The sequence below is a fragment of the Panthera uncia genome, chromosome X (assembly GCF_023721935.1).
Source record: "Panthera uncia isolate 11264 chromosome X, Puncia_PCG_1.0, whole genome shotgun sequence".
NCBI lineage: Eukaryota > Metazoa > Chordata > Mammalia > Carnivora > Felidae > Panthera > Panthera uncia.
This window is the reverse complement of record NC_064817.1, coordinates 87,377,387-87,401,305: the sequence shown is the minus strand read 5'-3', so window position 1 is coordinate 87,401,305 and position 23,919 is coordinate 87,377,387. Positions and strand designations below refer to the sequence as shown.

The 23,919-nt window shown below is 37.5% G+C and overlaps 1 protein-coding gene across 1 annotated transcript in view; it reads right to left on the bottom strand.

Annotated features, from left to right (window-relative positions):
* The window catches only part of ALG13 (ALG13 UDP-N-acetylglucosaminyltransferase subunit), a 61,288-nt gene that overhangs the window by 20,826 nt on the left and 16,543 nt on the right, over positions 1-23,919 (bottom strand). The window contains 21 exon segments of the mRNA XM_049644200.1: positions 221-276; positions 379-411; positions 2,621-2,741; positions 3,069-3,225; positions 3,419-3,532; positions 3,965-4,211; positions 4,885-5,012; positions 6,047-6,147; positions 6,678-6,742; positions 7,860-7,968; positions 8,972-9,047; positions 10,658-10,820; positions 11,024-11,105; positions 14,369-14,441; positions 15,840-15,886; positions 16,617-16,667; positions 18,731-18,814; positions 19,375-19,557; positions 19,560-19,592; positions 19,594-19,710; positions 19,713-19,746. Of these exon segments, the coding sequence (XP_049500157.1) occupies positions 221-276; positions 379-411; positions 2,621-2,741; positions 3,069-3,225; positions 3,419-3,532; positions 3,965-4,211; positions 4,885-5,012; positions 6,047-6,147; positions 6,678-6,742; positions 7,860-7,968; positions 8,972-9,047; positions 10,658-10,820; positions 11,024-11,105; positions 14,369-14,441; positions 15,840-15,886; positions 16,617-16,667; positions 18,731-18,814; positions 19,375-19,557; positions 19,560-19,592; positions 19,594-19,710; positions 19,713-19,746 (2,074 nt within the window).

The following is a 23,919-nucleotide window of genomic DNA, read 5'->3' as shown; positions in this document are numbered from 1 at the left end:
ATCATCACTACCAGTGTCCGAATTTCCTCTTATATCAACACATTAGGACGATCTCTAAATACATTAACACCAGGGTCTTAATTTCTTCATCTACAAAATGGGAGTGAAACCCTACCTCATAGGGTTGTTCTGATTTAAATATATTTCTATATATAGCTCTGAGAACAGTGCCCTAGTACACAGGAGACAGAAGTGCTTGCCATTATTATGAAATACCTACCAAGTTTGCTGTAGATTCAGTTGTGCTATAAACACCTGAAGTTTCATAGTCTGGTTCTAGAGAATATAGCCAAAGTAAAGTAAAACATGAGCATTATTTTACAATTTAAAATTGTATAAACAATGAAGAATGTCAGAGTATATCTAGATCTCACTGACCTGAAGGATAAATATAATCTTCATGATATCTCCCTATAAAAAAAGACAGAAGAAGTGTTTATGTAGGGCTTTTCAGCTCAGCAGAGCCAGATGGCCAGCACTTGCTTTTTCTCAAGTTTTATGGATATATATTCAAAACTAAAATGTCTATGTCCTTGAAACAGGTGATTTGATCTTTCATACCAGTTAACAGATATAGAAGCCAGGGACTGACAGTAAACAGGACAAATTCCTCCTCTGAAAATTTCCTTAGTTCTTAAGAGTTCAGGCAGAGGTGAAAAACCCAGAGCTGTATCCAATCTTTCCAGTCAAGCAGTAGAGTACGATGATTAAATTCACTGGCTCTGGAGTTAGGGCTGTCTAGATTTGAATCCTGACTAACTTATAGAACTTAACATCACTTTAAGTGGGTTATAGTGCATCAATTTCTGCACTATAAAACAGGGGTAACAGTACCCAGCTCATAGGGGGTGAAAAGAACAGAACATGGTGCTTAATATATATAGTAAATGGTGTCTGTAAAGTACTAAGTATGACCCATAGTTTGCTTAAGTAGACATTAAAGGGGTGTATCATGCCTCATCTGTTTCTCAGGCTGTTTTAAGTAAATAATACTTTTAAAGTTGGTTTGTTCTCAGAGGATGGCTCAGTGAACTAAAGTATTTTGCTTTAAGACTACAATACCATTGAAATGCAGAGAAAATTAATCATCAATTGGACAGTTTTCCACCAAATAAAACTCCACAGGTCAAAACTGGATTTGATTCTTAAACATGTCACTTATCAAACACATACATGCAACCACTCCAGACAGCAAGATTTACAGTGGGAACAAAGATTTGATTACTCTGAATATGCCACTACAGGTGAGCAGTATATCTGAAGGTACCCACCAAGCTAAAGGGAAAAGACAAAAGGGTCATGCTGAGTAGAAGAGCAGAGAACATACACCCTTAAGCACATGCATGCACATGCATGGGGACAAAGTCTTCACAGATGATTCTTGTGCTACATGTTTTGTCCTCATTAAATTCCCAGAAATACCTTTTTTCTTCTACATCAGTAGTAGAAAGAAGAACATACAAGAAAATAAAGAACTTGACTGCTAAGTCAAGTCACTGAGACTGCCTGACACTGCCTTAATCCACCCAATTCCTCCAGAATTGTTTGAGTAGAATTGTCGCTTACGGATCATTTTATGATAAAATGGTAAAAATAAGCACACCCCATAGTGAGAGACACCCTAACAACTGTTAAGAACACACATATAGGCTTTAGTGTCAGACAAACCCAAATTCAAAAGTGATCTCTGCCAATCTCAAAAGACTATATATTGCATGATTACACTTGTATGAAATGTCCAGAATAGGCAAATCCATTGAGACAGAAAACAGATTCGTGGTTGCCTAGGGCTGGGGGGGAAGGGAGGTTGGTGCAGAAAATGGGGAGCGGCTAATTAGTACAGGATTTCTTTTTTGGGGTGACAAAATGTTCTAAAGTTGATTGTGGTGATGGTCATTCACCGCTGTGACTATACTAAAATCACTGAACTGCACACTTTTTAAACAGGTGAATTATATGCTATGTAGATTATATCTAAATAAAGCAGTTATAAAAAAGTTAAATCTCTGTCACTTACTAAAGGTATGACTCTGGCCAGGTCATTTACCCTCTGAACCTCAATTTCCTCATATAACAAACAAGGGTACCAAATTCCTTTGAGGGATACAGTTAAATAGATTAAATTATAAATATACTTAGTACAGTAGATGACCAAGAGGATACAATGAATAGTAAAGTTCTAAGTCAAGTAGACTTCTTCAGGCAAAGGCTGTTTTATAGCAGTTTTGTACAATAGAAGCTAGTCACAGAAAAGCCTAAAATATACAAACAAATGGTCTTCACCGTAACAGAAGAAGTGCCTTGCTCATAAAGAACAGATGTTTCCTATACCAAAATCCCACCAAATCAAAACTCACTAAAAGACCTATGCAGAGAGCTGAAAATAAGTTGTAACAATGTGGTGGCCTATAGAAATAGATGTCTGGCCTTCTGAGAAAGACCAAGACATCTTTAAAATCCTAGCAAAGCTCTGAGACAAGAACTGAGAACTCATTCAAAATGAGCTACTCGTACAGTGTGAGACCCCAAAACCAAAACCTGTTAAATCTACTTCACAGCCCTGATGACTAATGCCACAAGAATCCTCTTTTAAAGAGACATTTAACTGTAAATGACTCACCATTGTGACTCTGGCCACTGGCCCCTTCTGAGTTCAAGGTCTGTTTGCCTGAGCTATGTCCTCGCCTTGCAACACAGTATCGCGAAGCAGCAGGAACCAGTGTGGAGGGCCCTCCATGACTCTGTACCAAAGACACACAGTTCATCAAAAAAAGCTGTATTTTAATGTACTTTAGAATCAAAATATGTGAGAAAATTATCAAGAAAACAGAAAATATTAGCCCATAAGGCAAGTGTATTTGTCCACCTCTACTCCTTTTCTCTAAAAATAGCTTTAAAAGTTCTCCTCTCCCATCTTTAAAAGCTCTAAGATAAAAGCTCAAGGTTTCCATAAGTGTTTTATTTGCAGTTTGTTCAAAGAGCTAAAACATATCCACACTGCCTTTACTTAAAAAAAAAAATAAGAGAAAAAGTAAACAGCTTTTTGATTAAAGCTTTGACCTACTTACAGGTAAAGTTGGATAAGCAGTCTCATCCCCTTCCTCAACTTCATAAAAGGTAATGGTTTCTTCTACGCCCCTGGGCATCTGTCCATTCTCTGGGGCAAAGCTATACTGGCACTCCTTGTTCATGCAATGCATCTGGCGGTGACTACGTCTAAAGGAACTTAAGTATTAAGTAGTTCAGAGAAAAGGGGAAAAAAGTTAAAATATGGTATGGTAACTTGTTCCAAATTTCTAAATAACTGTTCAAACATCTCAATACTGACACTAAAAAAAATTTAATCCATGTATTTGTCACTCAGCAATGAAGCCCAACTTGCCCATCTTCTGATTTTCAACATTTAAAATTCACTTACCGAGATCTATAGGAGAAGTTATCATAGCCCTGGCAACACCTTTTACCTGGGCCAGGGTAAAAACCAACTTTAGGGGCTTCCATGTTATGCCTGTTGATAAAGCGAGATGAATCCCTAAGAAAGAAGGGAAAGGAAAACAAAACTGTTTATCTAGTAATTGGCACTTAAATAGAATTATTTATCACGTTATCGGCACTTAAATAGAATTAACACATTTTTCTAAAAATATCCCAATAGAAAGAGCTGTTCTGCCCTCACTACTTGTATTAGGTCTATCCATTATTAGTGGATACAGTGCCATATCCACAACACTCATCTTGATAGCTCTAGCTTATCTCTTCAACCATTCCGTATTTGTTCAGTGAGAATACAATAAATTCACTTGAAAAAAATTTAAGTACACATCAGTTCCATCCACTAAGCAAAGATTATAAAAGAAAGCTAAACTATTAAGATATTTCTAAATTTTACTTTAATTCTGTCTAGGAATTGTTCACAATACCTAAACAGAGATGTACACTACCTTGGAAGTCAATTAAGCCTTACCTGGGCATCCCATATCCCCGACCCTGTCTCTGAGGTGGATGTTGAGGATGGAAATGCTCATTAGACAGGACATTGGCAGCTGTCTGTGCGTAGTGCACTGAAGGGTCGTGCCCATAATGCATGCTGTGCTGAAGCCTGGGCGGGAGGAAGGCGTCTCCCCTGCCGTAAGCCATAGTCACATAAACCTCTTTTCCTCTAACTTTTTTGAACATCTTCTTCCGTTGCTTCATGTCCATCTCTGACATAGCTTTCAGGCAAACAAAGTAGGAAATAAGCTTCATAACCAAACCAAGAGATCCAATCCCCCCCCCCCACCCAAATGCCTAGAATTTTTAAGGGAACAAACCAAATAAATACAGGAAGGTAATGACTGTATTTTTTAAGGATATACTAGGTCTTCCATTTGGAAGGGCAAAACCAGCAGGCAATTTCCCCTATCAATGGACATCTCCACACTATCTTTAGTTCAGGTGGCTTTGCTCATCAAAACACAGTCATTCGGTCACCTACATTACTTATTTTCCCAGAAATTATGGTTACTAATAGAGTGTCTGCTTCTGTGAGGTGTTTTCCTAGTTCTCTGAGAAATCTTTTCAAGTTTTAGAGTCTAAAATCTACTCCAGCTTGTTAACACAAAGTCCCCTGAACAGTGGTTCTCTACCAGACAATTTTGCCCCTCCCCACCCTGAGACCCATGTGGCAATGTCTGGAGACATTTTTGGTTGTTGCAACTGTGGGAAAGATGCTACTGGCATCTAGCAGACAGTCAAAAGATGCTAAGCAACCTACAAGGCATAGGACAACTGCACACAGCAAAGTTTTCCATACCAAAATGTCAGTAATGCTGAACTCTACCTGAGAACAAGACTTCCGTTAGATCTTAAGAAGGGGTAAAGAATAAAAACCTTCAGTATACAAACCCATTTCTGGGACATAGCCCCCGGAAATTTTCTGGTAACCTCTTCCTTTCCGACTGGGCATTCCACTCCAGGCAGGAACAGGTGTGACTTGGGTAACTGGTTTTAAGTTAGCCAGTGGAACAACATGCCTTAAAATTAAAGATACCACCATAAAGCCCCTGCAACACAGACTTAATTTTCACTGGATATACATACCCTCACCCATCCACTTCATTTCAAGCATTTTCTACTTAAACTTGTTGACACACTTGCTACCCTGGTGAGGTTTTCTTTTTAGGTTAGAAAACCTAAGAGTAATTTGTACAATTTCACAGCTATTTGTAGCATATATCACGTTCCAGAGGAAAGACTGTGACAGACTAGTCTACAAATATTTGTTGCCTTTCCTTGGAAGAGGATGATAGTTTCCCATCCCATTGACTTCAGGCTCAGCTATGTAATCCACTTTGGCCAATAAAACACAAGGAGATGCTTTAAGAACCACCACGTGGTTTGTCATGTTCGCCTCTTTTCCCTATGATCATGGAAATGGGTCTAGATAGAGCCTTTGATGGCCTGGATCCCCTTTTCTGACACACTATGAAATGCTAAATGAACACAAGAAATGAACTTGTTTTAAGCTACTGAGTTTTTGGTTAGAAGGGCAGCTTAATCAAGTTAAATGGTTCTCAAAGTGGACCAACACCATTAGTTATCACCTGGAAATTACTGAGAAGTTCAAATTCTTGGGCCCCATCAGATATACTGAAACCAGAAACCCTGGGAATGGAGTTCATCAATCTGTTTTAACAAGCTCTCTAGGTAATTCTGGGGCATGTTAAAGTCTGAGAATTACCAGACTAGCTTATCTTGGTACAGGCAGAAGCTTGTTTAGCAAACCAGCTTTCCAATTAGTATGAATGGTTTTATACCAGAATTCTGTTGTATTTAGTATTTCTGGTAAGTTGACTAGAGCCTAGGGATTTGGAAACTTTTATATACAAGTATACTGAGATTTCATATTTCAGCATATGCTTTTACAATCTGAGATAAGTCATCTTAAGCTGGTACCAGATGTAACTCTGGATCTCTTACTAGCATCCTGGCAATTCTCAATTTACTACTACAAAAAGGCATCAAGAGCCAAAGATTTTAGTAATACAACAAACTATTGTATTCTTACTTTTCTGCCAATTCTTCAATGAAGACTGTTACGGAATTATTCTCATTTCCAACTTCTTGAATATGAGCATTATAGTATCTTCCACCTGATTCCAAGCGAACCTGAAAGAGAATAGGAGACAGTAAACATACATCTAATCTCAAGTCTTTTGCCAGATCTGGCTTCTGACAAACAAAAATACAACTCCTCCCCCAGAGTACAGTGTCTACTTATCAAAGCAGTTGCTAATAAACACTGCCAGCCAGTCTGGCTCAACAGATGTGGCACATGATAAAAAAGATCCTTACATCATCTCACAGAAGCTTGTAATTAAAATTTAATACAACCATTAAAAAAATTTTTTCTAGCATTTTGTAAATGAGCTTTGTTGAACTAAAACTGCAACCTTGGAAAAACTAATTTTTTAATGCTTATTTATTTAGAGAGAGTGAGTGAGCACGAGCAGGGGGAGGGAAGAGAAGGAGAGAGAGAATCCCAACCAGGTTCTGTGCTGTCAGTGCAGAGGACGACGTGAATCTCCATCTCATGAACCATGAGATCATGACTTGAGCTGAAATCAAGACCTGAACACTTAACCAACTGAGCCACCCAGGCGCCCCCAAATTACTGAGTTTTTAAAGGACGAACTAACCTGACACTTGTCTCCCAAATAGTACTGTCTCCCAGCATACTCCATGTAATCAGTTTTTTGAAGTTCTATTAAAAGAAAATGAAGATTCAAGCTCAACTGAACTGGTTCCTTTCCCATTTTACACCATTTAATTTTCTACTTTACGTTTACCAGTGTTTTTGACAATGCTACTACTATAAGCTGAAACCTGGGGGCAGGACTGGTGGGGGAAGAGTCCGAAAGGGTCATTCCATTACTCTTGACAGGTTATTTCTGTGGTTAATTTAAGGAGACCTGCCAAAATAGTTTGGTGCTATAAAACACAGGTGGAAATGGGGAGGCTGTAATCTTAGTTATACCAATGGAAACAACTTGATAGTATCACACCTCAATGAAAAACAAACACTACATAGTTTCTTCAAAGCATCTTATTATTTTTAACAACTTATTGTGTCTTCACCTCATTCTAGATCATTAGACTGCTAATTATACCTAGGTTCACCAAGGTTCAAGAAGTTGAATATGAAACATTAAAAGGCTACCTTGAAGGCAGAACTTTAAGGGCAAATTTGAATAACTTAGTTCTCTTATAGGGAGTCATAAACAATTACCTATTACGACAGTTGGCAAACTTTCTCTGTAAAGAGTAAGTATTTCAAGCTTTGTGGGTCATACAGACCCTGTCACAACCACTCAATTCTGTCATAAAACTACTTATAGACAATTGAATTTCAAATAATTTTCATGTGTCAAAATACACTGTTCTTTTACAATTTTTTCTGCCATTTAAAAATATAAAGACCATTCTTAGCTCACAGACCACACAAGAACAGGTGGCAGGGAAGATTTGTTCTAAAGGCCAGTTTGTGGACACCTGACCTATTCATTTATCAGTGAGTAGTTTTAACACTTTAAATCTAAGATAAGCTTATTTACAGTTACATATTTTGGGTACTCAAAGTAATCTAAAGGGTATCTCCACAGTCTTTGCAAAACTAAAAGTCCCAGATAAACATCGGATTCTAAAAGATCCTTCCCCACTTCTGTTTCCTCTTCTCGATTTAAAATCATGTATTAAGTAAGCTAAAAAGTAGAAGGCTGTCCTTTATAACAGTACATTAAAAACATCTCATTAGAAATAATTTGCAAATTTTTTTCCCCTGGAGGTCAGGATTCAAAAGCATGCTGTCAATATTTCATTACCTTTTCTGCTGTCCAACCAAACATCAAATTCTACATTACGATAGATTTCTGGATCCAGGGCTTTAAGCACCTTATACGGGAAGAGCATCTTTGATGGACTCTCTGGAGACTAAAACAAAAATAATCATGCTACAAAATCATCATCCTTAGCTTCAAAGTTCCTTCTATGAAGAAAGAAAGTTGTTTTTTTTTTTTAACTATGTACATATGCCTCCCTTTCCTTCTTTATTAAAAAAAGAATTAAATGCCACAGTAAGTTTTGTTGCGTATTTTAAAAATCAGGAGATTAAAGAAGCAATATGCAAATAATCTAAAAGGTTTTAGATGGCAGAAGGGAAATATTGAAAGCAGCCAACAATTTAGGATATATCTCACATAAATCAATGCAACACAAAGATTAAAGATTCAGTCAGGCTATTCAATAAATCTCATCTTGATATACACAGAGAGGTGCAAGTGTTCTTGTACCCTAAAATCACCTGAAAATTCTATTTCATTTTGGTCAAAATCTGTTGCAACTTTCAAAGGAATTTCCTTTTTCTTCTGCTTTCCTAGAATTTCACCATATCCAGTAGTTACTGTTCCCAAATTCCCAGAACTTGGGGCATAAATAAACATTATTTTAATAGTATTTGCCCTATTGAGCTAGCCTCAAACTAAAGGTCTGTCTGCTTGATTTTAGGACTATAAAGACGGTAAAAATTTCTCCTGTTTCTTCAAACAGGATTATTACCTATTTCCTTTGAACAGAATAGGGCAAGCATCACATACTTTAATGACAGAGAAAAACCTTAGCATCCATAAGATTCATCACAAAGTGTCTATTACTGGATTTGTAATATTTAATTTGAAAACAACAGCTTCTGAAAATTCTGAAGTGTTCAGAGATTGCTTTGAAAACAATCTATACAATTCCATTAAGAATAAATACTCAGACAACATTAAGCACCCATTTTACATTTTAAGATTAAAACTTCCACAAAGGAAAACACGAACTCCTCCCCCACCGCATATAACTAGAATGTAGACTGCTTGACCTTAACTTAAGGCCTTTTAAGTTATGATGCTACAAGCCAAGATTATGAAAATTCTTTGCCTAGAAAATTTCAAACCTTTGCTTCTTCTGTTCCTTGATTGCACCCCTCTGGTATATTTTCAACATTGCAGCAGGCACCCAACTCTTCACTCCTAATTGAAAAGATTTAGAACAAAGAGCTTTATATAAAGGCAGTAGCTGAGTTTTAAGTCTAATGACTATACCACCACCTAGTGGTAAACTAGCTCAAGGTCTAAAAATGAGGCAAATAGTTTTTCACCCCAACATTTACATTCATGCTTCCTTTTTATTAGGATGTACTACAATGTACTTAAGCAGACTATCTCCTATATTTCATACCTCCATCTCTTAAGATGGTCCCTATGATCTTTGCCTCCTGGTGTTCACATCCATGTAGGATTCCCCTACCTCAAGTTTGCTTCTTAATAGATAAGATGTATATTATTATTTTGCATAAAAACGTAGTGCCTGTATTGCTGGTCCCTTGCTGACTATAAGGAAGCAAGCAGTCATGTTCACCAACCACATGTGACAAATAGGTGAGGGTTCCCTCAGGCTGACAGCCAGCAAAACAACAACAACAACAAAAAACACATTTCTCAGTCCTACAGCTTCAAGAACTAAATGCTGCCAAGAACGATGTGAGTGTCAAAGTGGATCCTTCGTCGGTCAAAACTCCAGGTAAGAACTCAATCCTGGCCAACAACCTCACTGCAGTCTTGTGAGACCCGAAGCAGAAGACCCAGCTAAGCTGTGCCCAGATTCCTAGTCCACATAAACTGTGAGATAAGTGTGTTAAATTGCAAAATCTGTAGTAATACTGTCATGAAGCAATAGGTAACTAGTACATCTTGCTTTTTTTTACTACTATAATTGCCCAAAGCCGGACATCTTTTTTACTACTATAATTGCCCAAAGCCGGACATCCTTAGGACAAATCATCAGTGAAGAATGAAGCAACTTTTACCCTGATGCACGAGTTCCACTCCCTGCATTCCCAAGTAAGTTTAAAAACCTCTCTTCTACAAAAAAAAAATTGCAATCAAGACAAAAAGACAAGGTTGACACCTGACTGGCACCAAGCCTATATCAATTTCCTTCACATAAGTAGGAATCAAGAAGAAATAGAAGACAACACCTACTTTATTATCTCTGACACACCAGCTGTTTCCTCAGAGGCCACAATCTATATTTCCAGCAAGTACCAAAGGCAGACACTCAAAAGCTCTTAAAACTCCCCTTAGTCTGAGAAATTCTTTTCTACTAGCTGGATGTGTGTGTGCTACTTCAAGTAACCACTGTGAATCTCAGTTACCAACTAACAAAATGACAGTGCTGGTTTACAATCAGCTTTTTCTCATAATATGGTCCACAGCTTACCTACATCAGAATATTTGGAATATACTTGTTAAAAAAAAGAAGATTCCTGGCCCCACTCTCACCTCAAATTTTGTGAAACTAGGCCCAAGAATCTGCCTTCCTAACAAGCACCATTTGAGAATCATGGGGTTAGATAGTTCTAAAGTCACTTCTAGCAATTAAAAAAAAAAAAAAGGATTCTGACTTGGATCAAACCTCCGAAGCCTGAACATCTCAAAATACAACATACCTTTTTGGTAAAATTTCTCTTCCCCCAATAGAAAATGGATCTCCACATACATATGTGTGGGTATGTCAAGCCCCTTCCACTTTCAAATGATGATGTTGATCTTGAGGTTGACACCCCCTTTCCCTTTATTACCTATTACAAGCTGAACTCTTGCAGTCAACATGGACATCCTCGCTGCCAGTCAGAGCATGGTTTCTGTTCTTTTTGGAACCACTTCGAAACAATTCAACTGCAGTCTTCAACTCTTCTTCATCCACAAAAAACACATCTTTATAGAGAATTTCATACAGTACAGCTAAAGGAAAAAAAGCCAAAACTCCAACTGTCAAAGTAAGATCTCTTTAGGACAATGTGAAAACAGCCATAAGCCAGTATACAATTTCAATAGGTGCCAACAAAACAGCTTAGAAGAGTTACTTACGGCGGGTCCCTCAATTTAAAGATGGGAAAACAAAATCATCTGAAACACACCTAACCATTTGTAAAGCTTTCACATACCCTGGCAAACAGCTGCACTTGACTGAAATTGTTTTGAGTACACTGAATCATAATGGCCATTACTTGAATAGCAGAGTAGAATCTGAAGAAAAACACACAGAACAATTAAGTGAATGTTACATAGCTTACAACCATGAAATACTTGAAATTAAATTGCTAACCAGAAATTGAGAATGAATTTGTTTTTTAAAATGTGATTTTTTTTTAGATCCCACATATTAAGTAATATCACACAATACTTGTCTCTGACTCATTTCACTTAACACGCCAATTATATATCAATAAAGCTGAGGAAAAGTGATTTTTGAAATTTGAATAAAGATAAATGCTAGCTATAACTTTCAAAAGAGATGTTCTCAAAAGTGACTTTTATTTTTTTTTATTTTTTTTTTTAACGTTTATTTATTTTTTTTGAGACAGAGAGAGACAGAGCATGAACAGGGGAGGGGCAGAGAGAGAGGGAGACACAGAATCTGAAACAGGCTCCAGGCTCTGAGCTGTCAGCACAGAGCCTGACGCGGGGCTCGAACTCACGGACCGTGAGATCATGACCTGAACTGAAGTCGGACGCTTAACCAACCGAGCCACCCAGGCGCCCCTCAAAAGTGACTTTTAAATGTCAAGATTAAAATCACTAATAAGGCTACACTGAATCTAAATCACATTCCCATTAATGTAGCCAACAAGTTCTGATTTGTGAATTTGCAAAAATATGGAACTTTTACAAATTGAGTAAATCTAGTAGAAATCCTAACAGAAGTCAAGAGACCCAGCTTAACTTTGAAAAAGGACTGCAGAAATTATGTCAAATATCCAAATACTCCAAACTCAGATCATGAGGGCAGGGGGAGACTTAATTTACTCAAAAGGTTATCCATTCTACCGAGTAGTAATATATGAATACATTATATAGGAACAATACTGCTAAAGAGACTTTCTTAATGAATTAAGGCACTGAGATAGCTACAAAAGGAGTTAATTTCTTAGCTGATCTTTAGTCTCTAGTTTTCCCAAACAATTCAAAGCCATGCTTACTAACCAAAATATTTTAGTAAAAATGCTTGCAGGCTCTATATGATGAAAACTGTCTGAATAACAGCTCCAAAACCTTTTTAAATTTTGGTTCAAAAATCTGTCTTGAGTAAGGGATATATCTAACCATAAGTCTATTTTATTTCTTTTATTTGAGAGACAAAGAGTGTGAGCGGGGGAGGGGGGGGGAAAGGGGGAACAGGAGGAGAGAGGGAATGAATCTTAAGCAGGCTCCAGGCTCAGCACGGAGCCTGACATGGGGCTTGATCCCACAACCCTGGGATCATGACCTGAGCCAAAATCAAGAGTTGGACACTCAAATGACTAGAGCCACCCGGGCACCCCAAGTCTATCTGATTCTGAAGCCACGTCTCATATTAGCAACCTGAGGGACCAAAGAGGATTCTCTTGTGTTCTATGGGAGGATGTTGCCACTGAGCTTCTTTGGCAGAAAATTCCAAGTCCCCTGTTTGCTGCCTTCCTGCCTAATCTGGGCTAACTTCTTCCAATAATAAAGTTCTCTACTTCAGGTCTATTATTCTTCCCTAGCCTTTTTTTGAAATCACAATTCCAACTCCACCAGTATAAACCATTTCAGAGTATTGAGGGCAAGTGTCAAGCTAAAGTAACTCACGGTAAAGTTTAAGTTATGAAGTTTCACACCACTCTGAGCACTCTGAGGGGTTATTTCCGTTTAAGAGTTTATTAATCCAAAAGAAAGTGAACAGATTTTGAGCAGAGAAGCCCTTTGTAATTTGGACTAGAAGAACTTGGAACTCCAACTAACAAAGGTCAATAACTGGAGGCAGTTGTTAAGGAGTAGTTAAAGGAATCCGGCTAACCAGAACTAAATAAATAAGCAAGAAAAAACTCCAGAGATAACAGTATAGTTTCTTTATTCGAGTGGCAAGAAGTTCCATTTTGATTGGAAGAGGTGTCCCTGGTGGTATTGGTATCCCAACATAAAATAATAGTTCTGATACATACTTGTGGGTAGGCAAGTACGATATAATGGCATTAAACTAGTAAAAAAAAAAAAATGAGGTAGATCTAGATTACTGATGAGGATAGGTGAAAACAAATAATATGTTTAGTATGAGCCCATCTACATTAAAAACATTATATAACTGGTGCCTGGGCGGCTCCGTGAAGCATCCGACTGGCTCAGATCATGATCCCCTGGTTCCTGAGTTCAAGCCCCACATTGGGCTCTGTGCAAAAAGCTCGGAACCTGGAGCCTACTTCGGATTCTGTGTCTCCCTCTCTCGCTGCCCTTGCCCTGTTGGCACGGTCTCTGTCTCTCTCAAATAAGCAAACATTAAGAAGTTTTAAAAAATGTTGCCTGAAATATATTCCATGGTGTGACACAAGCCTTAAAAAGTCAATTACTGTATAGTCTATACTAACTAATCAAATAATTGGGATAAAAGCTTTTTTCCTTAAAAACTTTTTGGGTGGCTCAGTTAAGCATCTAACTCTTGGTTTCAGCTCAGGTCATGATCTCAGCTTTGTGGGATCCAGTGCCCTGTGGGGCTCCACCCTGAGGGCAGAGCTGGCATAAGATTCTCTCTCTCTCTGCCCCCTCACCCCCCTCACTCTCTCAAATAGATAAACAAAAACAGAAACAAAAAACCCAGATTTTTTGGAAGAAACACTGTATACTGAAAAACAATCTGTTTAACGGCTAAGAGTTCTCAACCAACAAAACCGCTTCCTACTATTTTCCAAGCATCTTACTGGGCAGTAGTAGCACACTGGCCTGCTCTCAAGAAACTGAAGATTTAGGAGAGAAATAAGCATGAAAACAAATACAATGTGATTAGAATTACTTGGGTGATGCTAGAGGAAGGAACACAAAGGGAGGAAAGAACTCCAGGGGAGTTGGGAGTTTCAAAGGAGTTAACATTGGAGATACAAAGGAAAAGAAAAAAAGTGTAAGTTGGAGTATCTGGAATCAAAATATACTAAGGTTGTTAAGACAGTGAAGATGAAAAGGGGACTAAATGCCTAGCTTCCTGGTTTGAACCTTATCTCCTAGCCAACAAGGAGCCAATTGAGGTTTGGTTTTTTTGGGTTTTTTTTTTTAACCTATTACAGGACTGGTAAGGTAAGGTCTGTTCAGGAGGGTGGCTAACAACACTCAGGATGACTAAATGGAGAGGTAAAGGCTGGTGGCGGAGAAGCTTGGCATTTAGACTATGCTTCCCCCCCTCCCATTAATTAGGTAACAAAGAATGATTTCTTATTATCTTGTTAAGCCAGCAGCATCATTCAATTTCTTTTATTTTAGTAAACATTCACTCATCTTCTTACCTTGTCTTCATAGCCATTATCTGTGACACAAGTTGGAGGCTTTCCGGGACAGCGATAAAGAATGAAATCCCGACTACACAGGTAGAAAACAAAGGTGGTTGAAAAGAGATAATTTAGTATATCCAAGAAGATAGTTTATAAGAACAAGTATTTGGGCTTTCACACTGCCCACCTTATTCATATAAAATAATCTGAATGTTTAAAGAGGCTAAATAATGTTAATTCAAAGTAGATAGCCAACTTCTCTAAAGTCCTATGGATTTCTTAAACATATCTTAATTTGGGAAAAGGAGAAGTAAAGAAGATAGGTTCCCAACTGTATGTGTGCTTCTGAGTTTTGGGGGCTCCGCACTTATTTAAAGCATAGGCTGGCAAATTTTACTTGGTAAAAGACCAGATGATAAGCATTTCAGCTTTTGCAGGCCGTATGGTTTGCTCAACTTTGACTTTGTAGCATGAAAGCAGTCAGACCCTGATAAACAAGCACAAATGACTGTGTTCCAATAAAACTTAATTTACAGACACTGAAATCTGAACTTCATAGAATTTTCACATGCCATGTAACAGTACTCTACTTTTCATTTAACCATTTATAAACTTTGAAGAAAGCATTCTTAGCTCGAGGGCTATACACAAAAAGAAAGCCAATTTAAAAGCTGGCCCTTGACTTAAAAGCAACAACTGATTAGTCACCTGCCCAATGCCTCTTCTATACAACTTCTTGATGGATTTAGTGAGAAATGAGCAGACTGCAAAACACTAACTTGAATGAGTACCCATAACCAGAAGATTCAGACTATACCAAGGTATATGCCATCTCACCATCCTAAAAACTGTGAAGGAAATCTTATGTACAGATCAACTTCCTCAAATGAACAAGATTTCCACTAGCCTCTACCCCACACTAGAGAAGTATTTTTCAATAGTTCTGTGCAACCCCACAGCTTCCAGAAATGCCACTTTTGCTATTTTGGGGACCAAAGTGATAGAGCAGTGTTTCTCAAAATGTTCATTATCATGTGCCTAAAGAGCCTTTTTATTTTTAATTTTCCTATGAAATTTTAATACCAGAGATATACCATATATCTGCTTATGTACTGTAACCCTCTGAAGGACTACAAACCACTATAGTATCTAACATCTTTTTGTCTTCAAGAACCAATTTCTACCCTCTTGGAAGCTACATTGCCCCACTAAAGATGCATTGAAGGGGCACAAAGTTAAACAGACAAGAATTCTAAGAGAGACATTCTGATTTTCTACAGGAATACCAGCATTCCTTAAAGTCCTTTATTTCATTCAAATGGACACAAACTCTAGAGGCTCTCCACCCAAAAGTTAATACAAATTAACTTTACTTAGACATCTTCATTCTACAGATCATTCCCAAATCCCAAAGAGCCTTTAATATAAACTTTACACACAATGACACATATGCACTCAGTCTTTAAAAAAAAAAGATTTAACTTACTTATAAATTAGAGAAAGAGCTCTTATTTCCAGCTGGCCAGCACTTTCCTAAACATAAATAGTACATAAACTTTTAAAAAACATTCTGTAGCTATCAGGTAAAAGTTTTGCAAGTTCAACAAGTTATTTTGGATGCTTAGCGATGTTTTAAATGAAGAATTTGTAGAACACACTATAACTTGTTTTAAGATATTGTGTTACTCATTTACATAAACTTATTCTGAAACTAATAGTCCTAAAGACCTTCTCAGTTAACTATGAAGTAAAAAGGACAGTTAATAGGAGAGATTTAAAAGGCACAATAAAAATGGAATTAGTGTTAAGATTATGAAGTTAGCAAGGTATTTAGTAAATGCTAAGTCCAGAACTATGGAATTAATCACATAAATTATTTTTAATTAAATATGTGTTTATGAAGCTTACTCCCACATAAAGGATAACTACAAATCAGGGGAACTGTTGAATAAAAAATGTAACAAATGACCTCTTGTAACATTCATTGCCATCCCTCCTCCCCCATTAAAGTGAAAGGACTTAGGCTTGTCCTGTTTGCAGTCTATGGATGATAAAATTGTTGACATAGAATTCTCAACATTCAACACAAAATAGGTCAACTGCCAGCTTCGAAACTTTTGCAAGAACTATTTCATTCAACACAGCTGGCTACTTAAGAAAATAGGTTGCGTCTAACTAAAGCTAAGGCGACACAGCTGAATGAATACTTCGGTTTACTATTCCAAATACTCTGAAAAGATTAAACCCCCGTATTTGATCTTACCTTGGGATCTCCCAACCGTTCCAGGTATTTCTCAAAAGATCCCTCCACATACTTCAAAAATAAAACAAACTTGACTTAACCAAATACATAGCATTACTAAAATCTGATTATATTCTGCAATATTACCCTCCAATGGGTGTTTGTTCAGCTCAACAATTATGGTATTCAAGGACTATTTTGCACAGCACCTCAAGAAGATTTGCACATACACAAAAGTTATTAGTGGAGAAAAGCTGGACTTTAAAACTGTCCTAGGAATTGGTCCTGGCTTATCCACATACCAGTGCATTTCATCAAATGGTAATGCTTTTGAGTTTCTTTTGAAATGCCAATTTAAGTAACTTGACAATTTTCATAAATCATGCAAACCCAATAATCACAAGGACTTTAAATTTTGACAGGAGACATGCATTTACAAAGTTAAACTGAGGAACTTAAAGGGAATTTCATTAGATTCAGAAAAGCCTAGGGCACAAGGGAACTTCTTGGGGTAATAGAAATGTTCCATATCTTGACTGCAATGGTAGTTGCAGGACTATGTATTATTGCCCAAACTGAAAATGCCAAACTTAAAATGGTAAATGTTATTTGTGTATAAAATACACCTCAATAAAAGTAAAAGTCAACTCGGGGAATAGAATATATGTCTAGTTTCATGTATATATTATCACTGGACTTGAAGATCAAATTTCAATTTTGCTCAATCCCTTTTTAAACAGCTTGCGGTATAACTGACAGACAACAAACTGTACATATTTAAATGGCACAAATACATTTTGACACATGTATGCACCCACAAAACCATCATGACGATTCTGATAGTGAATATATCCATCACCCCCACAAGTTTCCTTGTGTCCCTCTGTAACTCACACCAACCTCCAACCACTGATATGCTTTCTATCACTACAGACTGGTTTGCATTTTCTTAAGTTTTATATAAAGAAAATCATATTCTGTATGCACTTTGGGGGAGGGTCTGGCTTCTTTCTCTTGGCATGATTATTCTGAGATTTATCCATTTAAGTTTTAAAATTTTACACAAGTCTTTGTTACTCAAAACATGATTACTGTATCAGGAACAAGAGCAAGCATCACTTGGGAGTTTTGTTAATGCAGAAATCTTGGGCCCCAGCTCAGACCTACTGAATCAGAATCTGCACTTTAACAAGATCCCCAGGTGATTTGTATGCACAAAAATACTTGAGATGCACTGTTTTACACCATGGTCTTGCATTTGAAGTAATTCATGGATAATCTTTTCCCCAGGTGTTGTAAAGACTGTAATTAACTTTAACCTGGGTAATAAGCTTTAAAGTCAAGAAGGCTTGACAGTTTTAAGATTCACTGAAACCTGTTGAGAAAATTAAGAGTAAACCTCGAACAGCAGGCTAATGCCCATAATATACAGTGAGAAGAAAACAAACAGTACTGGAAGGGCTGAAAAAAATTTAAAGCCTCACAAGAGGGCACACTTCAAACCAGACCTTGATAAAACCTCATTCCATTAATAAGAATTCAAATACTTCAAAGTATGCAAAATGTCTTCTAAAAGTTGTTTTAAAGCCAATTGTTAGTGGCAGAGTACCTATTACCAGTTTGTCACATGAAAAGGTAAATGTTTAGAACTAATCTGTTTCCTTACAATTAGGTTTTGTAAGACTATTCATATTGGCTCAAGAGCATTGTGCACAGAATTAAGAGAACAGAGGGGTTTTCCCATTTGTACATATTTGAAAGTATACATTAAAATATCAACATAGCCAAACTCCTTGTGAACTATGATTACTTGTTCGAGGAACAGTGGTATGGATGTAGAATACAGGACACTAGTCAAAATGTAACGTTTTAGGGTTTGGGAGGTTTGGGGAGGTCTACGGGGAGCAGAAAGTAGTGGGAAGGATGCAGACGAACTGTCTTCTCAATTAGAGTACAAAATAGTCTAATTCTGGAGGTCTAGAGGTATGCTAAAGGGAAGGCAGCTGAAAATTAAGTATTTGCTATTGAGAGGAAATTGCATGACATAATTTTCATCATGTACACAGCTCAAAATTCATTTCCCATTTACTACACACTCTACCGACATCTCTACCTTACTTATGTGTTCTACTTACAGACTCAAAAGTTTGTTGATTTTCTCTCATATAGGAGACACAAGCCTTCCTGATTTCCAAATGATGGACCTGGCTGCAAAACAACTAAAAAGAGAAAGACCAGCTCACTCTCAAGTCATTTGAAATAGCTATCAAATTAAAATGATGAACTGGACACTTAAGTCCATCTTATTCAAAACATATGTAGGACATGGGAAAATTAGGTCCTGACCTTAATAAAATGTTTTTGCCACCCTTAATGAGATTGGAGAGAGATGGTTTGGTCTTACCACCCCCACCCCTTTTCTACTCATGGGCACAGCCTATGAGGTTTCCTTAGGCATAAAATTTAGAGAAAGTAGGGCTGCTTATAAAGGATCAAGATTCATTTCAAAGTTTCTGTAATCCCATCCTTATTTCTCTTACATTCCAAACTAGCATTTAGAAAACAGAAAAGACAGCAAAGGCACAGCAATATATTTGGACTGATCAGCAAAGGCCTACACCAAGCTAGTAAGTGCCAAGTAGACCCGGAAGTTTTTACTAGGAAGAGAAAGGGGATTTTTTTTTTTTTTTGGTGGGCTACAGGTCTTCTAGCTACAGTACCGTGCCATGTTTCAAACCCTGAAAACTCAGTATAGGGAAGATACATATTTTCCTTTTACCTGCTCCGAAATAGCCCGAAAGAGGCAAGAGGCATCCTTGGCAGTCAGCTTTCGAAACAGCCCTAAGCTGCCTAAATATTCATCCATTGATGTCTCATTCAGAGACTTCTGGCCGCAGTACTTTTTCCATCCTTTATGCATTTTGCCAGGGGTGGGGGTGAGGATGGGGAGAAAGGAACACAAATGCGGCAAGAAGGAAAAAGCAAGGTGCAGGTAGGAATGGGTAGCAGTGACAAGGGCTTGCTTATGCAGGTATCCGGAAAGCAGCCCAGGGTCTAGGGATGAGAAGGCAGTTGTCAGCGCTGTAGAATCCTGGCACTTCTCAGGAGCAGGAGAAGCAAAGGGCTGGCTCGCCCGGTACAAGTCGGGACCCTGTGAAAAGAAGAGGAAGAGCCGATGCTCCTAGGAATAGAGAACTGGACTTGAGAAGACATGGGAGAAGGCACCTGCGGAGCTACCTTGTTGGGGAAGGACGGGATTTACGCAACGAGCCCAAGGTTGAGAGAAGTATGCACAAGCAGCTGAGCTTCGGGACCAAAAGGAAGTCAAGTCTGCAGCTTAACTCAGGGCAACTGTGGCACGAGGCTGCAAAGGGACTGCAACAAGGCTCAGGTGTGTACGATGTAGCTTGGCCCACATTGTATCGCTTTAAGGTCTCTCGCCCAAGTTCCCTGCTCCTCTCATAATTTCATGGAGATGAGAGAAAAATATTCTAAACCTAAATAACTAGTAAGCTTCTGTATTAAGAACACCTTTAAAGACTACATAGGCTGGGGGGGGGGGGGGGGGGGGGGGGGTCTCCCTTGATCTATAGGGGCAGAAATCACAGTTCAAGCAAGTAAAATGCCAAAGCAGATTTCTGGATACTTCCAGTATGGGAGTTAAGTAATTTTCTCATTTGGTTCTCCTATATAATAATAACCCTCTGCTAGGATCACAGAAACTAAATCCATTAGCTATGCTAGGAAACACTGATACAATTCTTGACTAATGTCCTCAAATTATTGTAGAGCATTAACAAAAAGAGATGATGCAAAAATTGTTTCTTAAAAAATGAAAACAATGGAAGTTTAAATTAAACAGCAGGAAAGGAATGTCTTACCAACAACATTTCAGTGTATTAGAGCACTTTTCTGGGAAAACTACTTTAGAGTCTAAGAAAACCAATGTAAACAGGACCGTATTTGTGAGGTTCAAAAACAGAACTGATCACTTGCATTACTTGATTCCACTGTCAAGTGTCTCCTTTTTATTAAATGCCAAAATCAAATTCCTTAATTAAGCTGCTTTGAAAATTGTTTTTCTTATATCTGTGGATTCAGTAGTAATCATGACCACCGTGCCTATAGGAAAAGCATCAATAATCAATCTTCTAATTTAAGAATGAAATAAAAGCATGGTTATAAAACAAGTAAAATCCTGACTTCTTTTAGCATATCAATTTGAATTACCTTAATTTCTTTTTTAAAGAAACAATAACACTAGGGAAATTATGCCTTTTGAAAAACCATGAAACATGGTTTGGACAGAGGGATCACCATCTTTTTCTAAGGCCACAAATTCATTGAGAAAAATTAAGAGGTATAAATGAAAAAGTTAACTCATTTTGGGAAGTTTTTACCTGTAGAAAAGAATACAAATTCTTCATATTTATCGCTATTTACACTAAAAATAAATACATAAAACTTCAATTAGTACAAATCCACATACTTCATTTTGAGGAAGGAAATCAAAGGGAAAACTGGGAGAAGAAAAAGAGAACCAGAAAAGCAATAGAAGAGCAGGAAATAAAATAAAAATTAGAGACAAGGAAACAAAAAGAAACAGGAAGAAAACAGAAAAGGTGGATACAGAAATAAAAAAGAAAGAAAAAAAGAGAGGAACATACAGAGAGGGCACACAGAAAAGACCTACACAAATACAGTTAACGGATTTTTGACAAAGGTACAAGAGCAGTTCAACAGAGAAAAGACACTATTTTCAAATGGTGCCGCACAATCCCATCCATATATGAAATAGAAAAAAATGGTCTTTATACCTCATCTTTATACAATTAATCTTCTATAACTTAATTAAAATGGACCAAAGGCCTAAATGTAGAACAAAATTTCAAAACTTTCAGAAGAAAGCATAAGGGAAAATCTTCAAGACCTTGAGTTAGGCAATGAATTCTTAGATATAATAAAAATTAATTGGACTTTATCAATATTAAAAACTTGTGCTCTACAAAGGACACTGTTAGGAAAATGAAAATGGCAAGCCGTAGACTGGAAGAAAGTTTTATCAGTATATTATCACACATCTGACTAAAAAGCTTTGTATCAAAAATATAAAAAAAAATTCTCAAGTCAACAATAGGAAAACGATGATACAACTAAAAAATGCCCAAATGATTTGGGGTGCCTGAGTGGCTCAGTCGGTTAAGTGTCCAACTTGGGCTCAGGCCATGATCTTGATGTCTGTGGGTTCAAACCCCGTGTCAGGCCCTGTGCTGACAGCTCAGAGCCTGTGGCATGCTTTGGATTCTGTGTCTCCCTCTCTCTGTCCCTCCCTGTCCACACTCTGTCTCTCAAAATATATGTTGAAAAAATTTTTTAAAAAAATGCCCAAGTAATTTGACTACACATTTTACCAAAGATATAGGAATGGCTACTAAGCTAAAAAGATGCTCAACATCATTCGTCATTAGGAAAACGCAAATTAAAACCATTAAGAGGTATCAATTCACACCTACGAGAATGGCTATAATAAATACACAGAACAAGTATCAGCAAGGATGTGGAGAAACTGAAACCTAAGTGAAAGAAGCTAGATGCAAAAGGGGGTTGATTCGAAAAGAGATAGGATTATACTTATATGAAATATACCAAAAAAGCACATCTACAGAAAGCAGATCAGGGCTGCCTGTGGTTGGGATACGAATAGGTATTAACTGCAAACAAGCACAAAGGATCTTTTTTGATGTGATAAAAAAATGTTCCAAATCTGTTTCTGCACATTTCTGTATATTCACTAAAAATTAGTGAATTGTACACTTAAAACTGATCATTTTAACAGCTTTTTAGTTTATATACCCTGTAATTCAAAGTATAATTTCAATAATTTTTAGTACATTGAGAGTTGTGCATCCATTGGCACCATTTTAGAACATTCTCATTACACCCAAATGTAACCACATCCCGTACCAACCAACTGCTAACCCCTATGCCCACAAACTCCAGGTAACCACCAATCCACTTTCTGTCTCTCTATATTTACCTATTCTAGACATTTTACATAAATGGGATCATACAATATATGGTCCTGTGTAACTGGCTTCTTTCACTTAGGTTTTAAAGGTTCACCCATGGGCAGCTCTTTCTGCCCATGGATCCTGTCCCCATGCTTTAATAAAACCTTTTATGCACCAAAAAAAATAAACAAAAGGTTCACCCGTGTTGTAGCATGTATCAGTATTTCAATCCTATAGTTAAACTATACTGTATTTTATTTATCCATTCATCCATTAGTACTAATGTGGGTTGTTCCCACTCTAGCTTTTTATGACTAATGCTGTCAAACATTCATGTGCAAGTTTTTGTTTGGACATGTTTCTATCCTCTTGGGTAACACCTAGGAATGGAGTTGCTTGCTGGATCAATGTTTACCGTTTGAACAACTGTCAGGCTGTCCTCCACAGCAACTGCACCATTTTACGTTCTCATGGTGTATGAGGGCTCCCATTTTTCCACAACCTATCCATAATTACAGTCCATCTCTTTACTATAGCCATCCTAGTGGGTGTCAGTGGTACCTCATTGTGGTTCTGTTTTCCATTTCCCTGATGGCTAACAATGCTGAAAGTCTTTCATGTGCCTCTTGGCCATTTGTAGATCTTTAAATGAGATACCATCACATACATCTTAAAATGACTAAAATTTTTTAAAAACTGACAACACCAAGTGTTGACAAGGATGCAGAGCGACTGGAACTCTCATATGTTGCTGGTGTGATATAAAATAGTACAACCACTCTAAAAAATGGTTTAGCAGTTTCTAGAAGGTTAAACAGAGTTGCTACATGACCCAACAATTCCACTTCTAGTTATCTACCCAAGAGAAATGAAAACTTCAGCTCACAAAAAACCTGTATATAAATGTTTATAGCAGCTTTATTCATAATCATGATTCCCCCCAAACTGGAAACAATCCAAATATCCTTCAATTGGTAAATGGGCAAACTAGCACATCCATACAACAGAATACTTCTCAGTATTAAAAACAATAATGAAGTATGCATAACTAAAAGACTGCATTTATGACATAATGGAAAAGACCAAACTACTGAAAGGGAAACCAGATCAGTTGCTGACAATAGTTACGGCTATAGGAAAAGGCTGACTACAAAGGGATGGCAGAAAGGGATAAATGGGGATGATGTAAGTATTCTATACCTTTTTAAAATTTTTTAATGTTTACTCATTTTTCAGAGAGAGAGAGAGAGAGAGAGAGAGAGAGCGAGCGAGCTAGAGCAGGGAAGGGGCAGAGAGAGAGGGGGACAGAGGAT